Raw genomic sequence first — 21,104 nt, forward strand, 5'->3', positions numbered from 1 at the left:
AAGAAAAAAAATCTCTACTGGTGTTTTTCTCTTCATTCCCTGAAACTGCAGTGTAAGAAAACTCAGCTGACAGAAGGTGTGAAGGATGGCAATAGACATTTATACTATTTAAATATAACTTAAGTAATATTTAAAATGTAATTTTAATTTTTTGGGCTGGAGCTGACTTGTTTTTTTTCTTTTCAGTCACTAGACCAAAAAACCCCCACAACCTTACAGGAAAATGGTGGGAAATGTTTGCAGCTCCTCAATGACTCAGTTACGACAGCAGTTGCGTGCATGCCTTGGTGATGCAGGATGACTGGGTGAGCAGCAGCGACATTTGTTTTCCTGTGAATTTGGGAATCTCCCACAAGAGCAAAGACCCATGGCTCTGACCTGATTCCCTCACATTTTGGACCAAGAAAAAAGCAATACCTTTCATTACTGTAAAGAATTATTTTCCCAGTCCTACTTTATTTATTTGGAAAATATTTTGACTGTCTATTTCACAATAGCAGAGCAAAATAAAAAAAAAATCTTTATCTCTTCTGAATTCATCCTTTGTAGTTTTCCTGCTGTAGGGAGAGCCCCTGACCTCCCTGGAGGTCGTGTTCCTGCTGGGCAGTGACCCCGTCGTGTTTTCCTCTCAGTCCTGGAGCCAGTGACGTGACCAGCGACAGAACGAAGGGTGCAAGTCAGAAATCTCCACTTCTCTCGCCCAGGTATCATCACACCAACCTCAAAATGTGTTGGTTTGGGGTTCCTATGCCTCTTTTATTTATCTGCAATTTTCATTTCATAGATCTGAGGATTTCTTTATTTTACCTGTTCTGAAGGCTGATATCAAGTTCAACTGAAATAAGATCGGACACAAACCCACCTGAGGGTAAGAACAGTCTGGTTGCTACAGTAGAGTTTGGACATTTATTGCTCTGTTGGCTTCCTGCAGCAGCCTTGGCATGGATGCCCCTGTGCCCCTGTTCCCCTCCTGCTGAGGGTAAGGACACGGATGGGGTGTTGGCAGAGCAGAGCCTGGCACACACAGCCCTGGAGAGGCGGTGCACACTGGGGGGCTGCAGCTCCTGCTCAGACCCACATCTATGGGGAACTCATTTCCCCACTGAGGATTCAGTGTTGCAGAAGCAGTAGCATTTCCAAGTGCTGTGATTGCATCCTAGGAGGAGAGCAGGGTCAAAGATAACAGTTTGTTTCAGTCAGAGCAAAATAATGGGGTGAGATGAGGCTGGCTGGAATTCTGCTGCCTCCCTGCCCTTGTCCATGCTGAGGAGCCTCTGCAGCAGGGCTTTCCCCAGCCCCAGCCCTGGGATGCTGATCCCAAAGGCTTTGCTCAGGATGAACAGTTCTGTGCCCCTGTCTGAACCTCTGCTCAAACCCTCTGTGTTCTGAACAAAATGGGGGAGCAGCTGAGCAGGGATGGGGCTGTGCTGTGGGCTTCAGGGAAGGAGGAGGGACCCAGCTGTGGATGTAAGCAGAGACAGAGCTTGTTAGCACCCGAGGGAGAAACGGGTGGAGACAGGGGAACCTGTGGTCATGTCTGCTTTTTAAAGTTTAATTGCTCCTGCCAACTCCTAGCCACTTGCAATTCAAAATTCACAACTCAGATCCCCAGATGATTAAAGTAATGGATTTGGGATTTTATTTTTCTGGTTTCCTGTTATCTGAGGCATGTAAAAGCCATGGGCTAAACTTAATTTGACTGCTTGCAAGAGCAAGAAGCTTTTTTCTCTTGCTCTGTTTTCTTACAGCAGCCCTGGATGGATCCTTCTGGAGTGCTTTGAAAGCCCAGGGCAGAAGATTATTAGCTGATGTTAATGGGAGCCAGAAGTGTGAATGGTGGCTTGGCAACAGCTCAGCTGTGTGAGGTGAGTGTCTCAGTGCTGCAGGTATCTGATTCAATGGGGGCAGCTGATAACATGGCCCTGCTCAGGAGTGCCTGTGAGTCACACAGGGTGAGTTTTGAACACCCCCAGTTGTGGACAAATTTCCAGGATTAAAAATGCTGGTACAGAGGAGATTGCTGCTTGCTCGGCTTTCCTTGCCCTGTATCTGCCTCCTGGGATGGAAGCCTCCACCTTTCATCTTTAGAAAGTAATATGGAGTTCATGTAGATGTGAGGGATCCTCATCTGGTTTTTTACTTGTGTTTAATCCATATTAATTGCCCCCACTTTATTGTTGCAACAACAGAAATCCAATATGTTAGGTCTGTGATTTATTTTGTTAACAAACTCGCGCAGTTTTGCCGCTTGTTTTTAAAGCTGGATTAGAACCTCTGCTAAGTTTAGTCCAGCAGAAATGGCCCCAGAAATAAATCTGCATTACCTGTGTGCAATTGGCTCCATTGCAACCCCTGATTAATTGAAACGATGGCGTCTGGACTGAGGAGTGTGTCCCCTGCCCCGGTGGCCTCTGCTGCCGGTGCCATGGCAATCTCATCTCGCTGAGCATCGCTGGTGGCCATGGCAACCCGGGCTGGGATGTGCAGCTCCCTCCCCTGCAGCCCCTGCTGCTCTCAGGGCGCTGCTGCAGCCCCTGGGGATGGCCTGCACGTGGGTTTCTCCGTGTGGTAATGAACCTGTGAGGCTGTGACTTGACCAGCTCTGAATCGAGGGGTTGAGTAAAATAAGAGAAATTAAATGAAAATGGTAATGAATTAAGGGGCAAAGCCTAGTATCACTTTACTCATAAAGCTTCCAATATCTTTAATTTAGCAAAAGGGCTGCTTCCCTGAGCTAGATTACAGCAAGGCACAGGGCAATTTATTGGAAGTGTCTGAGCACTGGGTACCCAAATTAATGGCTGTGTTTCGTTTTCTTTTTGAGTCTCATCAGACCCTGAAATGCGTAATGGGGGGAGGCAGGATAAAAAGACACAAGCCAAACACTAAAAACCCTAAAATGGCAACTTTTTGTTTTAGTGATGATCTAAACTTCCCTACCCTGAGATTTCTGATGAGACAGGATCTATCACACCTCCCACCTGCAGGAAACCTGTTGTGGTTTGTTGAATACCAAAGAGAATCCACATGAGTTGTGTTTGAGGGGAGCTCATGACAGAGATGTACCAGAGACCAGCAAACACTGACCTGTGAGAGCTGGAGGTGGCTGCAAAGGGGCAGATTTGTGCTGTTCTGGGGCACAGAGAAGAGGTGACCAACCCTTGCTGCTTTTGGCATCAGTGGGATGTTATGAGGCAATTCACAGAGCTGAGGTGGTAGGAAGTTTTTCTAGAAAAGGATGTAGATATTAAACACAAAGGGCAGAGGATGATTCACCTCACAGAAAAACAAACCAGCCCAGCACTTCAGTGAGGAGTGATCTCTGTGTGGGTTTGCTGTGTCCTGTGCTGGTTGAGTGCCTGTAATAAAAGAAATACTTTCTTTCCTTAAAATGAAGTATTGTGGGGATTGTGAGCCTCCTGCAGGGAACATTTGGGATCCTGTGATGTCCCTCAGCTCAGCCCTGCCTCCTGAGAGGGCTGCAGCAGAGGCGGGTCCTGCCTGCTGCTCCTGCAGGTGAGGGTTGTGTTATCCCCAGGGATTTCTGACCTGTGCCTCTCTGACTGACTCTGCAGCTGCCTTTCATCCTACTTGTAACTGGAAAAGATTATTTTGTTTTATTCACCCCCACATTATGAAGGAGGACAGAACAAGTTGGTTCTGCCCTTGTCATCTCAAACTTGCACCCTGGCACAGCTCATCACTGGCAATCTTGTGCTGTTTATGTTTTAGTTATGGTCTGTAGTAATCTTCAGATCCTGATATTAGAAAAAAAAAAAAGCCTTTATAATAGACCAAAACATTGATTGGAGTTATTTTTTTTCCTTGTTAGTTCTTGGATTTAGAAAAAAATAATGACATATTTTGACTTGTTGGTTGGTTCAGCAGCAAATCATAAAGCTTAATTGTCAAAATTCCTTAATCTCAAAGAACTGGCTTTTAATTTTTTTTTGTGAGGCTTTTTTTCTTTTTTTTTTTTTTTTTTTTTTTTTTTTTTTTTTTTTTGCTTATTCTGCTAGCTAATCCTAATGCTGTTAAATCTGCATTCACTTGTTCATTTACATCTGTATTTACAAATGGAAATGAATTCAGATTAATATTGTCTTGGTCTGTGCTCCAATTCTAATAGGATATACCAAACAACGAGGACCTGGGCAGGGGCCTTCCGGAATAGATGCACCCCTCTCTGCTTTCAAATGAACAACTATTTAAAATTTAAAAAATCTGACTAAATCATGGGTGAGCTCTCAGGAAAAGGAGCAGAGTTAGGAGCTGGAAGCATTTCTGGAATGTCCCCAGTGCTGGTGCTGTGGGGAGCGAGGGGCTGAGCTGCACCCCAGGGAAATGTGGCAGAGAGATTTCATTTTTGGGGAGAAGGAAGGAACTGGTTTGGGCAGCTCTTTCTTGAAGGGAGGTGTTGGGAAAGCACTTGGAGCCCTGCAGATCTGTCCCAGCCCAGAGTGCTTCCCCAGTGTATGGGGTGTGATTGCTGCTTCAGGGCTCAGAAAAATGTGAGGTATTTGGCTCCAGAAAAACACAGTCCTGCTCCAGCACAAACACAGCGTTTGGTTTGATGTGACACATTGTGTTCACAGCCAGTAATGTCAGAGAAAATACACAGAAGGTATGGACAAGTGCAAGGATGTGTATTGAGTGCACATGAGTATTTTTTCAAAGTATTTTAGTGTTATTTAAAATCTTTTTATCTATCTCACTTCCCACCCTACAAGATAGCAGGTTGATTTTAGAGGGGTTTTAAGGAGATGCTTTGACAACCTGTTTTTTGAAGGACTGATTGTGAAAATGAGATAACTTGGGAGAAATCAGAGGTGACAAGAGCCACATAGGGAGAAGGTGGTGGGATGTTTAACTCAGGAGTGACAGGCCCAGAAATGAAGGCAAGGACCACATGAGCCCCAGTATTCAAAGCAGTGGCTTCCAGTTTGCATTTTCAGTTCAGAGTGGCAGATTTTGTGTGTGAGAGCAGGCTGTGTCCCCTTGCCCTTGTACTCCACTGGGGTTCACAGGGACCCAGCCAGATCCTGCGGGTGCCTGGAGGGAACAAACCCCTCCTGGGCTTTGGCTCAGTGGATTGAATGGCTGGGCAGGGTGGGGGTCAAAACCACATGGGATATGGATAGGTCATGTGGGAGAGAGGTTTTGGGGCAGGGAAAGGGAGCAGGCAGTTGAAAACTCGGGGAGTTGATGCTTTGTGTGATTCCCTGCCATGGTGGGAGGAGTTGGGGCATGCTGGGGCTGGGTGAGCAAGCAGTGGTTCAGAAAACCAGCACAAACCTTCCACAGCCCATGTGTGTGTGAAAATGGGCAGCAGCAGGTTAAGCACTCATCTTTCCTTCAGGAGCCTGCTGAAGAAAGCAGCCAATGGACTCCTGACACGGGGAGCACAGCCCCTGCTGGGCTGAGCCTTTCTGCCTGCTCCCCTTCCCAGGTGGGTGATTTATGTCAGCCACCACCACACATCAAGAGCTATATTGCAAATTATGTTGCTTTCAGGAACTCCTTTAACACTGCAGTTTAAGAATTGACTGGTACTCAGTGGTGCTGGAGCATCGAAATGCTCATGAAAGAGTCAGGAAATGTTGTAAGTTAGGCTACACAAAATTCTTTAGTTATGTGACTCAAACATTTATTCATTCTATGTATTTAGATGTAAGTTTTTTTGCGTTTCCCATCTGCAACAGGAATGATCTTTTTTCTTCAAACACACAGCACTTCCAGAGATTGTTGGGAAAGCACAGGGTCTCCTGTATCTGTGCAGCACTCCCCACTTCCTGTCACTTCCTAGTTTCAAGTGAAATACAACCTCCCATGAAAAGACCACACAAGACCACATGTTGTTTACTTTGGGCTGATTATTCACATGTTACAAGCAGCCACGAGGGGAAGAGAGAGTTTTCCCCTAAGTCCTAAAAGCACGGTTCCATCAAAACAATGGTTATCTTTGCTTTAACAAAATTTTTTCATGTCTGCCCACTGAGATACAAAAGATTGCATTTGAAAAATATATCCCCTCTGGATTTTTTTATCTTTACAAGTAAACCACCCCTGTCTAGAGTAGGCATTTTTTATTGCTAAATTTTTTTCTTTGGTATAATTTTTTAACAATCCATTTGGGAATTTAGTTTGGGTTCCTTTGATCACCCTAGTTGCACTGTGGACATGTGCTCTCTCCTGTTTCTGTTCCCCACGTGGCACAGGGGCAGTTTGCCACGGCTGGTGTGGGCACAGAGCCAGCAGAACATGGAAGGTGGCAGGGATTCCCAGGGGCTGCTCGCTTTGCTCATTTGATGCCAGTGCAACCCCTGGGTGTGCCTGGTCTGCAGGGGGGACACGCAGCAGTGGGGAGGGGGATCTCAGGGCTTCTCCTTGGGCTTTCCCAGCTCTCTTGGAGCTCCTTCCAAGTGTTTTTCATGGGAGGGTTCAGGGGCTGTTACATTAGCCAAGGTCCTGGTAGTGGAGGATTGGATTATTCAGACTCCATCAGTTTCCACACAAGGCTGGATTAGGAGTGCTTGTGTTAACTGAAGGAAATAAAGTTTTCCTGTCAGTTAAGAAGAGAGAAATGCTGTCCTGTTAGAGCTGGCGTGATCCTGCATTGCTCACAGCCCATTCTCTGCATTCTGCATTCAGGGACCCTCTCCCTGCACGCTCACAGCTGTGGCTATCAGGACTGACACCAAAACACTGAAACACAGGAACAAATCTCTGCCTCAGGTTGAGAAATCACAGCTTAGTGCTTTTCCTCCCCTGCCTGGAGAGGATGCAGAACCCCTCCCTTTGGAGAGGATGCATGAGCTGTTGCTGTCTCTTTTATATTCCTTCTGTCCTCTCTGCTGTACACCTGGGGCTCATCTCATTGTTGCTCTTTACACCCCAGATTGCTATTTTGCTCCTTTTGTTGTGTTTCCAAAGCAGACTTTTGGAACAAGAATACAAATAGCTGTTCTGAGTATTTAAAAAGTGAATGCTCTAAAAAGTGAATACAGTCAACGGATGCCAAGATGTAATAGATCAAACTGAAGTGCTATCTTAGTTGCTTCAGCTAGGAAGAGACTGCTGTTGAGAACAGCAGTGATGCAATCTAAGCTGTATTTGAAATCCCATGAAGATTCAGGTCAACAGGGTTGAGAGCTGAAATTAATGGATGTTTGCTGTAACAGCTACAGTTAAATGGGGAGGTTTCACAAGCAAAACTCAGAGGGAGTGCTGCAAACACACATGGTGAGGAGTGCCTGGTGTTGTAGAAGAGTGAATATCACAGGGAGAGGGCTCAACATCTGGTGCTCATGTGGAAATGAAAGCCTCACAATTGCTGAAGGTCACAGTGACCCGGGATGTTATCCTGACATGGCTGTGAAACAAGGAAGGGCTGCTTCTTTCTTTGTGAACTCATTTGGTGGAATTGGAAGAAATAACAATGAAAAAAAGTGGGTTGCTCCTCTAAGGTCCTGCAAGTGCTTTGACTTTGGCTGGGCTGAATTTGTGCTACTGTGATAGCATTCTCTGTTCCTTTCATCTCTACCCTGCACTACTTCTGGGAGAGGAGAGTGAGTCTCCCCCTGCATGTGTTTTCTGTCCTTGGGAGGGTGGAAGATCACTGTGACACTCAGGTTGAAGTCTGTACTTTATGGTGTGAGTTCCTAAAAGGGTAGAATTGTTTTTGTAGTAAATGCCATGATCTCCTCTGTTTCCAATCTCTTTTGAACTCTGAGTTTTCAAGAGCAGTGTTAGAACTTGATATGAAGTACTCCTTATTACTGGCAGGTATTTTAACCTTAGGGCACATAAATAGACACAGACCATGCTGGCAGCCAGACTGGTATCCTGCCTTGTATTAGCAGTTGTATTCCCAACACTCACTAAGCTCCTGCTGGATTCAGGGAGAGCTCTGGGCATGTCTGAGGCAGAGCTCGCATTGTTAAATGTTGACGTCTTTACCGTTCCTTGATCTGTGAAAATTAAACCCACAGTGCTGTGGTTTAGTGGGACTAAGCAAGAGCTGTCTCCTTGATTTCAGAGTCTGTGGTTTCCCTCATGATTAAAGTTTTGTCTGTTTTTCTTCTCAAATTCTCTGAAGTGTGATCAGCTTTGAGAACAGTTACACCTCTGAACCTGGGCAAGTGAAGCCGCTGCATGTGTGAACCCTGCCCTGCTCGTTTCATGGGAGAGGATCCTGCTCCCCTCTTCTCCTTGGCTTCCAAATACCATTTTTTCTAAAAAGCTCGAAGCAGAATGACCATGCCATGCTGGGCTTCTCCATGGCCCACAGAACTGAGGAAGAGATTACCTGGGGTGAGACATGAGCCTGTCTGAGTGGTGCCGGGTGATGTGTGGCTGCTCCTACCCACAAAGCAGCACGGTCCCAGCTGCTGGGAGCCCATTCTAAAAGGATTTTTCCTGGCATGCTTTCCTATTTGATCTCTGCTTGTGTTTAACTGGACAACTGCATGTTTATCAGTGTCTCCATAAGCTTTCTACCTTATGCTGGGCAAGCAGCTCTTAACTTTTCCAGTGATCTTTAATTTATGATCTGTAGTCAGGTGAGGGTTCAAGTTGAGCACTTGAATATTTTCAGTGGTTTAGTCCCCTTTATTTCTTATGCCTAGCAATAACTGGCATTGCTGAATTTCTCTTGTAGTAGAAAGTCTTAAATTTAACAAAAAAAAGAAAGAAAAAATCTGAGATCTTCATGCTGCATGCAGAGGAATTTATCAAAAGCCTATAAATATTGATACAACCTCCTTATCTAAATTTTTTTGTTGAAAAGCCTTCACTAATGCAAATCAAAGTGCTGATTCTGAGCAGATCACAGGTAGAAGCTGTTCAGGGAGACTGAATGGACCTAAATAAGGACCTTATCATAGCTGGGAAAGCAAGAACTCTCTCTTTACTGAACAGAAAGAATCGTGTGTTTGGATTTGCCAGTGAATTTCTCCTAAGCTCTGCCAATCACATTTAAAGGATCTTGAATTAATTTTTTTTTTGTGGCATCCAGAATTTAGTATTTTTCTGGTTGTTTTGGATCCAAATAGAAGCAAATAATGTTGAACAGGGTTGAGCCTACTTGATTTCACTTGAGCCTACTTCACAGTTGAGTTGAGTCTATTATTTGACTCCAAAAGCAAAATAAGCTTTGAGTTAATTTCATTTTTAAAGGTAATGCATTCAACAGATAATTATATTTGGCAGAAGAAAAAGTAAAGGAAAGAGAAAAAAAAAGTATTTTCAAATCAAGCATCACTACATTCACTGTGTCACATCAAAAGAAAAGGGTAGGATAATGTGAAGTATAGGTTTAATTTTATTGCATGGAAACCTATGTTGATAAAATAACTTTGTAACCTGTCTTAGATACAGGAAATGAAATTGAGGCTGAACTCAGATTCTCATATTAAGCCCTGAAAAGTTTGTAATTTTTTAATGTACCTTCTGGTTATTGCTATCATGAGAGTTACCTGTTTGTACTCTCTTTCCAGTCACTCCTAACTCTCTGAAATTCAGTTTAGAGGTTGAAAAGGAATGCCTCTCCAAAACTCTGACTCTCACAAAACATGCCTTACAGTAAATGCTAAATTTAGTCTGAACTGTTTTTACAGATATCATTGAGGTTTTCTGTTGCTTGTCATCTCTCCGAATCTGAAATCATTTTGCCTTTACAGATCTTTGTGTGCTTGGAGAGCAATTGCACACTCCAGACGTGGCTTCTGGGAAATCTCTTGCTGCTGTTAGAGCTGAGACTGAGTGCAGATGGTCACCTTGGCTGTGAGATGCTGCTAAACCCTGTATTTGCTTCTATTAATTAAATATTTTTTTTGCTGCCCTGTGTGCCTGAGAAATTTCAAGTTTCATGAATATGGATCTTCTATAAATGTTAAACAAAATTCAAATTAAAGCAAACTAAACTCTGAAGTTGGAGAGAGGGCTGATGCATGATTCTTCTGGAGTTATATTTGCATGTTTTCCCTAGTGAAGGGTGTAAGGTAACAAGGCAGAGCTGTAGCATTTTACTAAGTTTTTTATAGTTAATAACAGATCAGACCATTACTCCCACTTGGCATCCAGATGGCAACACAGTATATTATAGATGACACTGAGGAAATTGCCGTCTTCCTCTAGAAATTGCTCACGTCAAGTTTATGAAGAATGTCATCTATTTCTGCAGTATGAAAAATAAGGTAGAGTGATGGAAAATGACACTGAACCTGGAGCCTTGTGCCAGTGGCTCAAATGCCAGCCCAGCCCAGTGATTGTTGCCTTTTGGGTGGTGTTACCCTGCTGTGCCTCCCAGCACAAGAAATTTGTAGGTATTATTAGATTAATTTCAACTAAGTGGCTGAATTGATGAGGCATAGAAGCGTTAAGAGCACGTAGTAATGGTGCTCTTAAAATAATAAATTAAATAATATATTAAATAATACATTAAATAATAAATTTCCTCCTGTTATTACACTTAACAGTGAGGAGGCATGGGGCTTGTGTTGCTCCTGCCCCTCATTACCTGCTCTGGGGGTGAGTGTATTGCTGCTTTTGAACTAGCTTTTATTCCAACACACTCGCAGGGTTCACTGAGCTGCACAGAGCTTGAAAGGAGCAGGTGCTGATGTTTGTTTTAGGAGAGGCAGTGCCAGTAACCTTGGGGGGCTTTGGCTCAGGTGCTGAGTGAGGTTTGTGCTTTGGAGCAGGACTCAAAGTCAGTGTGAACATCTCAGCATGGCACGTCCTTAAATGCAAGACCAGATCAGGACCACGAAGATCTATTTTATCATGTCTTCCTTTATGGTGTCAAAAGCAGCTCCAACTTTAATTGAAGTAATATATGTGAGGGAAATATATTGATCATCTGTTTGATCACCATTGGTTGGCTGTCCTTTGCCAAATGTAGTGTCTGGAATGTGTAAATCAAAAATAATACTTGCATGGCAAAACTCTCCCTTCCTTTTTCCCCTAGCAGAAAATTATCAAACATTTACTTCCATTAAATGTGGGTGTTCAGGAAGGAAAAAAACCAACTCCTCTGTGCTTCCTGTTTCTCTTTTCTTTTTTCAGATGATAACTCAAAAAGCACATACTTGGGTGCTCTTTAGAGTGGTACTGTCAGCAAACACTCATCAAACAGGCTCAGCTCCCCACAGGAGCTGGCCCTTTAACAGTTGTTTGGTGTCTTTATCCCATTAACTCACTAACTGGGGCAAGAAAGATAAATGCAGCATCAGAGAACGGGCTATGCCCGTAATGAAGGGTTAGGCATATATTTTCCATGGCAGCCTGCAGAGTCATCTGGGTCTCTAAGGAGGTTTCATGTTGTCTTCATAATAGATTCTGTCTTTGTTCAGTTTTCTGACTGTCCTCACATTTTTATTTGGAGAAAGGGCTCACATTATATGATCCCTTAAGCCATGTTGTGAATTCCTGCCCCGTGGGATGCCTCGAGCCTCAACGTTTGCGTCCTTTGGTGACGGAGGTTGCTGCCACAAAAGGCTCTCTAGGAGACAGGGACCTTGAGAAAAAAAATCTGGCATCAACAACTATGTTGTGACCTTTTCATTGTTGGAGTGCCTGGCTGTTGCTCTGCTTTATTGGCCTGAATGTTTTCCAAAGGGGGAATATGGAAGGTGGTAGTAACAGCACAAGGATTATTCTTAAACTTTTTAGCATTGTTTGGGGTGGGTGCAAAGAAAGTGGAGAGGAACATGTGAGAGGCAATTGCTGAAAGCATAAGAGATGTGTAGGTGAAATTTCAGGGGAAATTCTCTGAAGTTTGGGGAAAAGAATTGATCTGAAAGGAAGAAAGAAAGAAACATCAAAAAAGAAGTAGCTAGTAAGCTTAACTTTAAAATAAGTTATTTTAAATTAGGCAAGCTTTTTGCTGTGATCAATGGTTTTACAATATCATTTGCAGCAAATACAATTTTGAAACACAAAACTAAAGCTCCAGTTTTAAATTTTGTAGATCTTGTGTTTAGACAGAAATATAGTTTCTACAGGGTACAGCTTGAGAAAGCTGACTGATGGCATCAGTAAGCAAGTGGCATATGTTTTTCAGGTGATAATTCCCCAATGTCTTTCTATCCCTCCTCTTCATGTCTATAGAAGGCTCAGGAATTCCTTGCAGGCCTTTTTAAAATTAAACTGTTTTTAAGAACCATGGGCTAACAGATGGAGAAGAACTGTCACCAACTAGCCAAAGTAAACATAGTTGCAGAGAGTTTTCATCAATAACTGCAGAATTATGCAACTCAGTCGTTTTTCAGTTAAACTTTTGGGGAATTGCATAAATCTATGGATGTACCTGAGCAGTCTTCCTGTGTTCCAGTTGGCTGCTCCAGTTCTTCTTGATAATTTGGTACAAAGTTTCACCTACATGAAGAGCACAAGGGTTTGGGGAAAATAAAGGGGTCTGTTTGCACATGCAGGTGCCTACAGAAGAGCTGCTCTGCCCCTGCTCTGCTGGGAGCCCTGGGCTGCCTGTGCCCCTGGGCGTGCCTTTGTGTCCAGGTGAGTGCTGACACTGGTGACAGGCTTTAGCTGGTCTTGTTCCCAGGATCAAGCAACTCCCAGGAGGGTTTCATGGGCTGAGAGAAAGGATTTCTCCATGTACTGAACCAATTTTCGTTGGTCCAACAATTCAAGGCTCTTCCTCACAAGTCTGTGAAAGTCCTGCATGAGAAGGTGTTGCTAAAATCTGACACGTTGTCTTTAATTTTTCAACCCCCAAATTTCCAGAGCTGAATGGGGAGGGCAGATATCACATGGAGCTGAGAAAGTTGTGAAGTAAATATTCCCTAGAGTTAGCTAGAAAATCCAGAGACTTGCTCTGGGTCCTGCTTTAGCCTACAGTTGATGTGCTCTTGTTGTCTGCTCGGTAATTTGTCGGGAACAGGGAGGAAGAATCCAGACTTGGCAGGCTGGCACTGCAGACAGATTTTGTCAGATGAAATCCCAGCAGACATTAGCCCAACATCAACAGCTCCTGAGCTATCGCATGGGAATGCACAGGGAGATAAAACCAACATCCTAAGGGGAGGATCCTCTATTTTAAGGTGCAGAGAGGGCAATCTGGCTAATGTAATTTTTTCCTTTCTTTCTGTAGTCGTTCAGAGAAATGATGGAAAATGCTGGTTCCAAACACAGATGCAATCCTGTCTTTTCTCGAATGCTCAACTACATCTAAAGTTGCTTAACTTCTCTCTCTTGCCTTTTCTTACATGTGAAGAGAAGTTAATCCTATCTGCCTTTACCTCAGAGGGATTGTGAGGGCAGAGTTTGGAAAAGAATTTGCTGTCTATGCAAAGAATCCACAAGTGACTGCAGGGAAAAAAACCCCAGACCTACGTTGGGAAACTCCAGCACCAGTCCAGTGCTTTCTGGAAGTGGAGTGTTCTGTTACATAAACATCCTTGAAGCTTTGCAGAAGGGGTGACATTCACATGTGGGCCCTGACTAATTGGGCTTTGTGTGTGAGGAACGGGGATGGAGAGGATAAGGAAATGAAATCCCTAAGGTGCAAGCTGGGCCTCCTTCTTCCCATGGCCTGGGCTGTTGCTTACGTGTTGGAAGGGGGTCTCAGAGCCTCCTGTGCCACTGCTCTGAGGACTGGGAACTCTGTGGGCCCTGCAGCCCAGGCTGCACCCACACTCCCCAGTGGGCTGCGAGGTGTCCTGCTCTGCCCAGCAGCCTGCAGCGGCGCCTCAGAGAGCTTCCCCCTGCCCAGCCACTGCTGAGGCCCCTGTGTGTTAAATCATCATTAACTCAGTCCCCTGGCCTCTGTTTAGGCACAATTTCCCGCTCACAGCTTTAGCTCTTAGCTGCTTCTAGGGAGGCAAAATGCAGCTGCAAACCTCAGGAGCTCCGAGTTGCTCCCTGGAGGAGTCTGCACCCTTCCAGTGATGCCCTGGAGAACATAGATCCCACAGTTGCTGCTTTGATGCCCAAAGTTAGGCAGCACCAGCACCCATCCACCCAAAACTCACTCCAGACTCAGGGCCCAGCTCTCCCCAGCCCCTCACCTTGTGGCAAAGTGGGGCTGCAGTGTGAGTTGAAAGTCACCACTTTGTTCTGCACACACTTTCCAAAGCTTTATCACTAGTCCTGACCAAAGAAAATAACTTGGTTCCTCCTCTGTCTCTTTAGAGAAGTCTCTGTATAGCAGACATGTAAATAACTTGTAGTGTCTGATATAAAATCCACAAGTATATTTTTCTGTATGTTATGACAAGCACAGAACAACAATCTGCAGGTTTTCCATTCTGTGTAGCAGCTCTCAGGGTAAGAGGTCAGATTTAGCAACTGGGACGTTAAAGGAGCAGATTCACAGGCTGAAAGAGCCAGTGTGGAACTGGTTAGGAAAGAGTAAATTCTGAATTCCCAACTCTTTTTCTTTTCACAGCTGTTAAGAGTTCAGCGGGTTGAACTGCAATCCTTCAAGTTCATCTGTTGACTCCAACACAAAACTATTATAAACTGTGCCTCTAAAACACGTGATGAAACATTTCTTGAGAGCTATTTATTCCAACTGCAGCAGAGGAAAGTTTTCAGAACACCCGGCATTTGGTGGAGGAAAGGTCTCTTGAGCTTTGCAACAGGAGGAATTATTTGCATACTGGCGTAAGTTGCTTTTTGATTATTTTTTTCTCCTGCATCACTGAACAAAATAATACTTCTAACTTTCCCCCACCGTGGAAACGTGATCAAATAGCACAAAACTATGTTTAAGTGCCTAGCAGAGAATTTCTATATATTTTTCTTTTTTTTTCCATCATATGGATTGGGGTTTTATAATTCAGCATTGAATTTGATGTTTTGTGTTTTCTTTCCTTTAATGTTTTCTGTATCTGAATAAGAGTTCATTCACTTACAGAGTGAATGCAGAGGTATAATAGACTGAGAGATTGAGTCAGGTGTGGGGTTTGCAAGCTTACAATTACAAGGGATAAGGAAGAGTTTGGGGTAACTTTTTCCAGGTGTTTCTTTTACACTTTTGCTCTGAAGTTTGATCTTACACATCCACTTACATTCTCCTCTAGGTTTTAGCTCTGGTAAAGCTCTTTCCATGCTGAAGATGGACCATGCAAACGTGACCCAAGCTATGCTTGATGCCGAATCCCCCAGCACAGAGAAGAGCAACAGCAACGAGTATTTTTACATCCTGATTGTCATGTCCTTCTACGGGATCTTCCTGATAGGAATAATGCTTGGCTACATGAAATCCAAAAGAAAGGAGAAGTCATCCCATTTGCTTCTGCTGTACAAAGACGAGGAGAGGGAGTGGGGGGAGGCTGTGAAGCCTGTGCCGACGGTGGCGGGGCTGAGGGCCGTGCAGCTCCCCATGATGCTGAACATGCTGCAGGAGAGCGTGGTGCCCTCCCTGTCCTGTGCCATCTGCTCCATGGAGGGCAGCAGCGTCAGCTCCGAGTCCTCCTCCCCAGACGTGCACTTCACCATCCAGGAGGAAGTGCTGGATGCTGAGCTGGGGGAAGTGTCGGAAACGCCGCTCAACGAGAGCAGCGAGGGCTCTGTGGAAAACCTCCACAAGAACTCCTAGCACTGGCAGGGCTCCCCTGGTCAGTGCCAAAGCGTGAGTGGAGCTCCCACCCAGAACTCGTGGCTCTGCTTTTCTGCTCTCCACTGAACTCTGAACAGGTATCTGTGCTCCTGGGCCCAAGGTGCTCCTGAGAGCTGGCAGGACAAGGAAGCAGTGGGACCTGACTTCAAAGTGTGACTTGCACATAAAAGGGTTGCTTAATTTTAATTTTTCAATTATTATTTCTTACTATGAAAGCTAAGAACATGGTGAATATATATGTATTTTCTAACGAGGTAAATATTACTGGCATGTCTCTGCATATTTCAGAATTCTGTAAATATCTGGGAAGTGTTTGGGGAAGTTTCCCTCATGCAATTGCCTGGTTCCTAAAGATGATGGGTAATGCTCATTCACACAAAGCTGTGATGGACTAGAAATACTCTTACTGTGTTTTTCTTATGACAAACCACAGCCAGCAGCACATTTGCTCAATGAGGCCTCAAAACCTGAAAATTTGTTGATGCTGTACTTGAAGGGAGATTGCAGCATGGCTGGAGACTGGCTTTAGGTACAGAAAGACTGAAAGACAAGGCAAGAAAAAAGAGGCACTGAGTTCCTGTGCAGTTTGCAGAGCCTGGCTCCAGACCCATGACACTCCTCTGTGTTTTTGCTGAAGTTATTAATGAACTGGCTGGGTCAGGTTCACCACCTTCTGCTGCAATCCAGCCTGTGACTCAGTTACGAACAGGAAAGGTGGTTTTGTTTTTTGCTTTTGTATTTTTAAAGATGTGTACATTTGGTCACTAAAGGCAAAGATCTGTAAGTTAATGGAGAGGTTAAAAGATCTTTGTTACAGGCTGTGAGATGCAGAAAGGCTCCAACAGATGCTGCTCTGTTACACCCCCTTGAAAAAGAGGTGGAATTCTGGATGGAATTTAACGTAGCAAGGGTGAATTCCTGGCCCCACTGAAGTCAGCAGCTGAGTCAGGGACCAGCACAAGGTTTTGTGCTTCTCTGTTGGAGTAAAATTCTCAGTTTGAGGTCATTAAAATGGTATCCATTTACATCATTAAACAATCTAGACTTTCTGCTCTGTTTAAGCCAGTGTAGGTAAGCATTGTGTTACATCTCTTTTTTAATCAGCTCTCATGTGACACATGCATTTCTATAAAGCTGTTAGTAACTAGTTTTTAAAACAACCACAGACTTCCCCCTGCCCCTGTTTAATGGTACTGTGACATTTTTCAAATGCTCATGAAATTGCTAAATTATTGCACTTTTACAAGAAGTAAAAATTAATACAAAGAAGAATATTAATATTTCAATCATGCCTTATATTTTATAATAACTTATTACAGTGTTTTGATTAGTTTCGAAGCATGAGGGCTGAAGAGCCTGAGTCCAAAGCATTGCACAGCAAAATATTTGCAAAATGTCTCCACGTATTTCCTGCACTAAAATAGCTCTGTGATTTATCCACTGGCATTAGAGCTTGAGAGACTCCTCGATAAACATGAATGCAGAAGGGCAGAGATGAACTGCAGCCAGAGTGTGCAGTGCTGCTGGGGCTGGGGAGGGCTCAGAGGGTTAATGGATGCAGGATCAGGGATGTCTGTCTGTCTGTCTGTCTGTCTGAGCACAGCAGAACAAAGGCTCCATTGTGCTCCAAAGGGCTGATGGGGCAGACTGAAGGCAGCGGGAGTTTTTCCATCAGCTTCACTGAACTTTGGATCAGACCATATAAAGCTTTTTGGTAGATTTACTCTAAAAGGGGCTGTTTTAAGTTTGAAAGGAGCCAAATTAAGTTTGGCACTTTGCCTGGAATCACTTGAATCCTGAAACTTTCCAAATGAGACTGACATGTACAAGTTGTCACATTTTCCATTGCTTTCTCCTTCGTCCTTTACTTTTGGTATAAATGTATTTGTATCTGTAAAAAACTGATGTATATAATTCCTAACATCGAGTTGTATATAATTGTCTCATGTATTTAAAGTTTATTGTTTCTACTGGCACTAATTTTATTTAAATAAAGAAACACATTTCCTGGAAAAATCTCCATGTTTGTTCACTACGTCAAATAGATTTCCAGTAACGAGACTGGGCACAATTCCTGCAGGATCCTGTTCTTAGCCTCTTTTTGAAATGATTCCTTGAGCTGTACAGTCCTGCAGCATTCTGGGCTGGCTGCAGGGCTGGGCCAGGTGTTCCCAATCCACCTTGGGTCCCTGTTGGCAGCACGCTCAGGGTGTCAGTGTGTGCCAGCAGGGCCACAGGGATCCCCTTCTGCCAAGACCTGGGGAGGCACTGGGGAGGCTGCAAAACTGCTCTGGAAACTTGTGTTGCCTATTCAGCCTCTGGAGATGTCTGTATTTGGAGTTTCAGAGTTAGATTTGCAGTGTAGCAAATTGAGTGGGCTGGGGTTGAGGTTATGGGCGAGTATCTGACACAGATCTCTGATCCCACTGGATTTCCACTGGCTTTGTCACAAGCTTTGGCCCTGGGTCTCACTGCTGCTCAGTCATTCCCAGTATTACACAGAGAGGAGGTTTTCAGAATCTGCCTCCCTGAGAAAGGGATAAATGTTTAGACGCAACTTTAAATTTCCCTAAATCTGTTGAGTTACAGGTACAGATCCACCAGCTCTGGTTAAGACCTGCTTGCATGGGGTAGTTTGAGGTTGTTTCAAAAATCAGATTGCTAAAAAGTTACATCTGCTCACTTTCCCACAAAACAGGCTCCCTATTAAGTAATTCTGGGGCCTGGTCACAAGCTGCTGTGGACCTGAAGCTGCCCACAGCAAGGCTGTGTTTGCCTGCAGCCCTGCCCTGTCCTGGGACACACAGGTGTCCTGGGATCAGTCCCAAACATCTCCCATTTACCCACTGCTGCCTCGGCCTTCAGGGCTTCCATTGCCACAGCAATGAATCAAGGAACTTCTGACAACACTGGAGATAAGGAGGAAAACCAGAACCAAGTGTAAACTACAGCTCTGCTGCATGGATCAGAAAGGTAACTTGTTCCAGCAGTTTCTTGTATTTCAGTATTTGCCTTTGTCCTAAGGGGCTTGTCTTTGTCCAAATCAGTATTTTGATGACATCAGGGGGGAAAACAATCTCTTTTGGCTATAAAAGTTGCCTGTGCAAGTGAATGCAATGATGTCTTGAAGACAGCCCAGTGACCTTAGACTGCCAGGTAGCTATTATTCCAAAGTAAAAGGAGTGTTGTTAATCTTCAAAAGCTACAGACAGAAGGAAAAAAATTGCTCTCATTAATCTTGTTTCAAAATCCTTTTGACTACTAAGGAGTAAAAGGTAATAATATTGTTTTTTTCCAAAATGAATGACATTTCCAGTGTGCTTCAGTAACTGAGTTAAGTTAGATTCAGAGCTAATAGGTCTTGTCTTGAAGGCGATGATAATTGACTGTAATTTGACTGAATGGAGGTGATTTTTTTAACTAATGCATTCTTCTTTAAAAGAACACAGCAATTATGCTCCCGTTTCTTGGCAGTGCCATACCTCATACATTTGCTGCAGTAGTTAACACATATCCCCTTGGAGAGAAAAGGAGAAGATGGCCACATGTGGCTGTGTCCATGGGCTGGCTGCAGGACCTACTGTGAATAAAAATGCTCAGAGATGCTCAAAGTGAGCAGCACAGAACAGTTGGATTTGCCAGATGCAATTGTGGCAAAGCTGGGCCATGGTCTCCCTGTGTGTGTTGACTTACCACGGTCATGTTATAATCTTTTAGAACTTGTCCTAGTGGGAAGATGACTTCCCCCTGAGTTAACAGTTGGATCTAAGAGGTAAAAAAAGTTGGTAAAATTGTTTAGGCTATTGGTTTCCATGCACTGATTATATTTGCCTCTGTGTGTTTGGTTGATTTACTTCTGTATTTTTTTCAATTTTCACACATCTCTGCAGGTCCTGCTGTGTACAGCCAAAAATAGCTGCACCTTCTTGGTGCTTGGACACTTCTGTAACCAGCTCAACCAGGCAAGAAAATGGAAAATAATCAAAAAATCAATGTGCACCACTTTTTCAAAGTTTAATTTGGTTTGGGTTGGGTAGGGTTCTAGTTTGTGTTAGGTCAGGTTAGACTGAGGCTTTTGCCACACAAATAAGTGATTAAAAAGGATAATAAAGGCAATTGGATGATGCATTACAGACTGTGTTCCCAGCTCTATCCCTCAGTAATCTCTTCAACTGGCCCACGCTTCTCTTGATTACTTTATGAAGCTACTTATATTGCTGTCTGTGAATATATGAGATGTTTCTGATAGATATCAAAGGCTTGTGAATTTTAGATGAAAGATATGGTAAAAATACAAAACCCATGCCCACTTAGGAACAACAAATATTTTTTGCCCTCCTTAACACTGCTAGATGCAACAATAGCCACTGGCAACAAATGCTAATTTCTAGTACTTGGACTTTTCAGCTCATCCCTCCTCAGGAGCTGTGTAACAGGGTATTGTGCTTTGTTGAGAGCTGGAGAGCAGGGCAGTAGTTCTGGGATATGGGAGACTAAATTCAGTTCTCCCTTCAGCTCAAGGTTCACTGTGGCACTCTGGAAAATTACTTGCTTTGGCCAAGACTCCCTTTTATAAACTTTAAAAGAGAGCACACCTTCCCTGCCTAAGGCTGATGTGAAGATAACTACACTGAGAATTTCAGAGTGCTGAGCTCTGACGCAAAGTGAGAAAAGGCAGAAGAGTTGTTTGTCCTTAGAGGAGGAACCAATTAAAGAATTTCCTCTGGTGTGAACTCCAGCTATTTGGATGGAACTATCTAATGTATGAGGCCCTGCAACTTACCTACCAATGCTGGCCTGGAGCAGGGTGCTGTGGGGCTGGTCCCCAGCCTAGCCCTCCCTGGGACAGCTGTGTCTCATCCCAGCAATGAAAACATCAGCTAAACACTGCAGGTGAGAGGATGTGAGACAGACAAGCGGTTCTGAATTCCACCCTAGCCAATGCACAAAAGCTCACTCTTTCCTTCTCCTCAGGAGGAAATATAAACCGTGTACCTCTAAAGATGTACATCCCCCTTCTCCTTCCCCAGGTCAGGATAAACTGATTGAACAAGGTTTCCTGTAGGAGAAGAGAGGGGAAGAGAAAAACCAATCCTACTCCTATTTTTCAACAATAGGTATGGAGTGACACAGCAGCACACAGGCTGCCCTTGAACACAGCACAGAAGAACCCCTTAACAGCAGAGCCATCCCATTGTTTTCCCTACAAACACCTGATGCTACAAAAGGACCCATTTCAGCAGCCACTGAGTGTCAGTGGTTGCTCCCCAGGCTGCAAGGCCTGTGCTGTGCCTGTACTGGCAAACAGGGAACACTCCTGGCAGAAACACAGAGCAGTTCTGGCTCTGCTGAAAGCCCAAGCACCACTGGGACATTTCTCCAGGTCTGAATTTCTTCACTCATCACCGCATGAGAGTGCTGCGGAAATTTGGGGGATGTGCATGGAGTGCATATGTGTTAATTTTCATCAGCTGCACAGGATTTACACCAAAAGGATGCTGTTTACACCAAAAGGATGCTG

The 21,104-nt window shown here is 44.1% G+C and overlaps 1 protein-coding gene across 2 annotated transcripts; it reads left to right on the forward strand.

The window, feature by feature from the left end:
• The first annotated feature begins 1,747 nt into the window (after positions 1 to 1,747).
• KCNE4 (potassium voltage-gated channel subfamily E regulatory subunit 4) lies at positions 1,748 to 17,599 on the forward strand. 2 transcript variants are annotated; one of them, XM_063166799.1, is made up of 3 exons: positions 1,748 to 1,865; positions 14,408 to 14,625; positions 15,045 to 17,599. In XM_063166799.1, exon 3 carries the CDS (start codon positions 15,071 to 15,073, stop codon positions 15,560 to 15,562), a length of 492 nt encoding a protein of 163 aa, XP_063022869.1. In that variant the 5' UTR covers positions 1,748 to 1,865; positions 14,408 to 14,625; positions 15,045 to 15,070; the 3' UTR covers positions 15,563 to 17,599. The 2 variants fall into 2 exon arrangements, with proteins under 2 accessions (XP_063022869.1, XP_063022870.1); XM_063166800.1 differs by lacking the exon at positions 1,748 to 1,865 and adding an exon at positions 12,460 to 12,516.
• The last annotated feature ends 3,505 nt before the right edge of the window (positions 17,600 to 21,104 follow it).

The sequence above is a fragment of the Melospiza melodia genome, chromosome 12, assembly GCF_035770615.1.
Source record: "Melospiza melodia melodia isolate bMelMel2 chromosome 12, bMelMel2.pri, whole genome shotgun sequence".
Lineage (NCBI taxonomy): Eukaryota > Metazoa > Chordata > Aves > Passeriformes > Passerellidae > Melospiza > Melospiza melodia.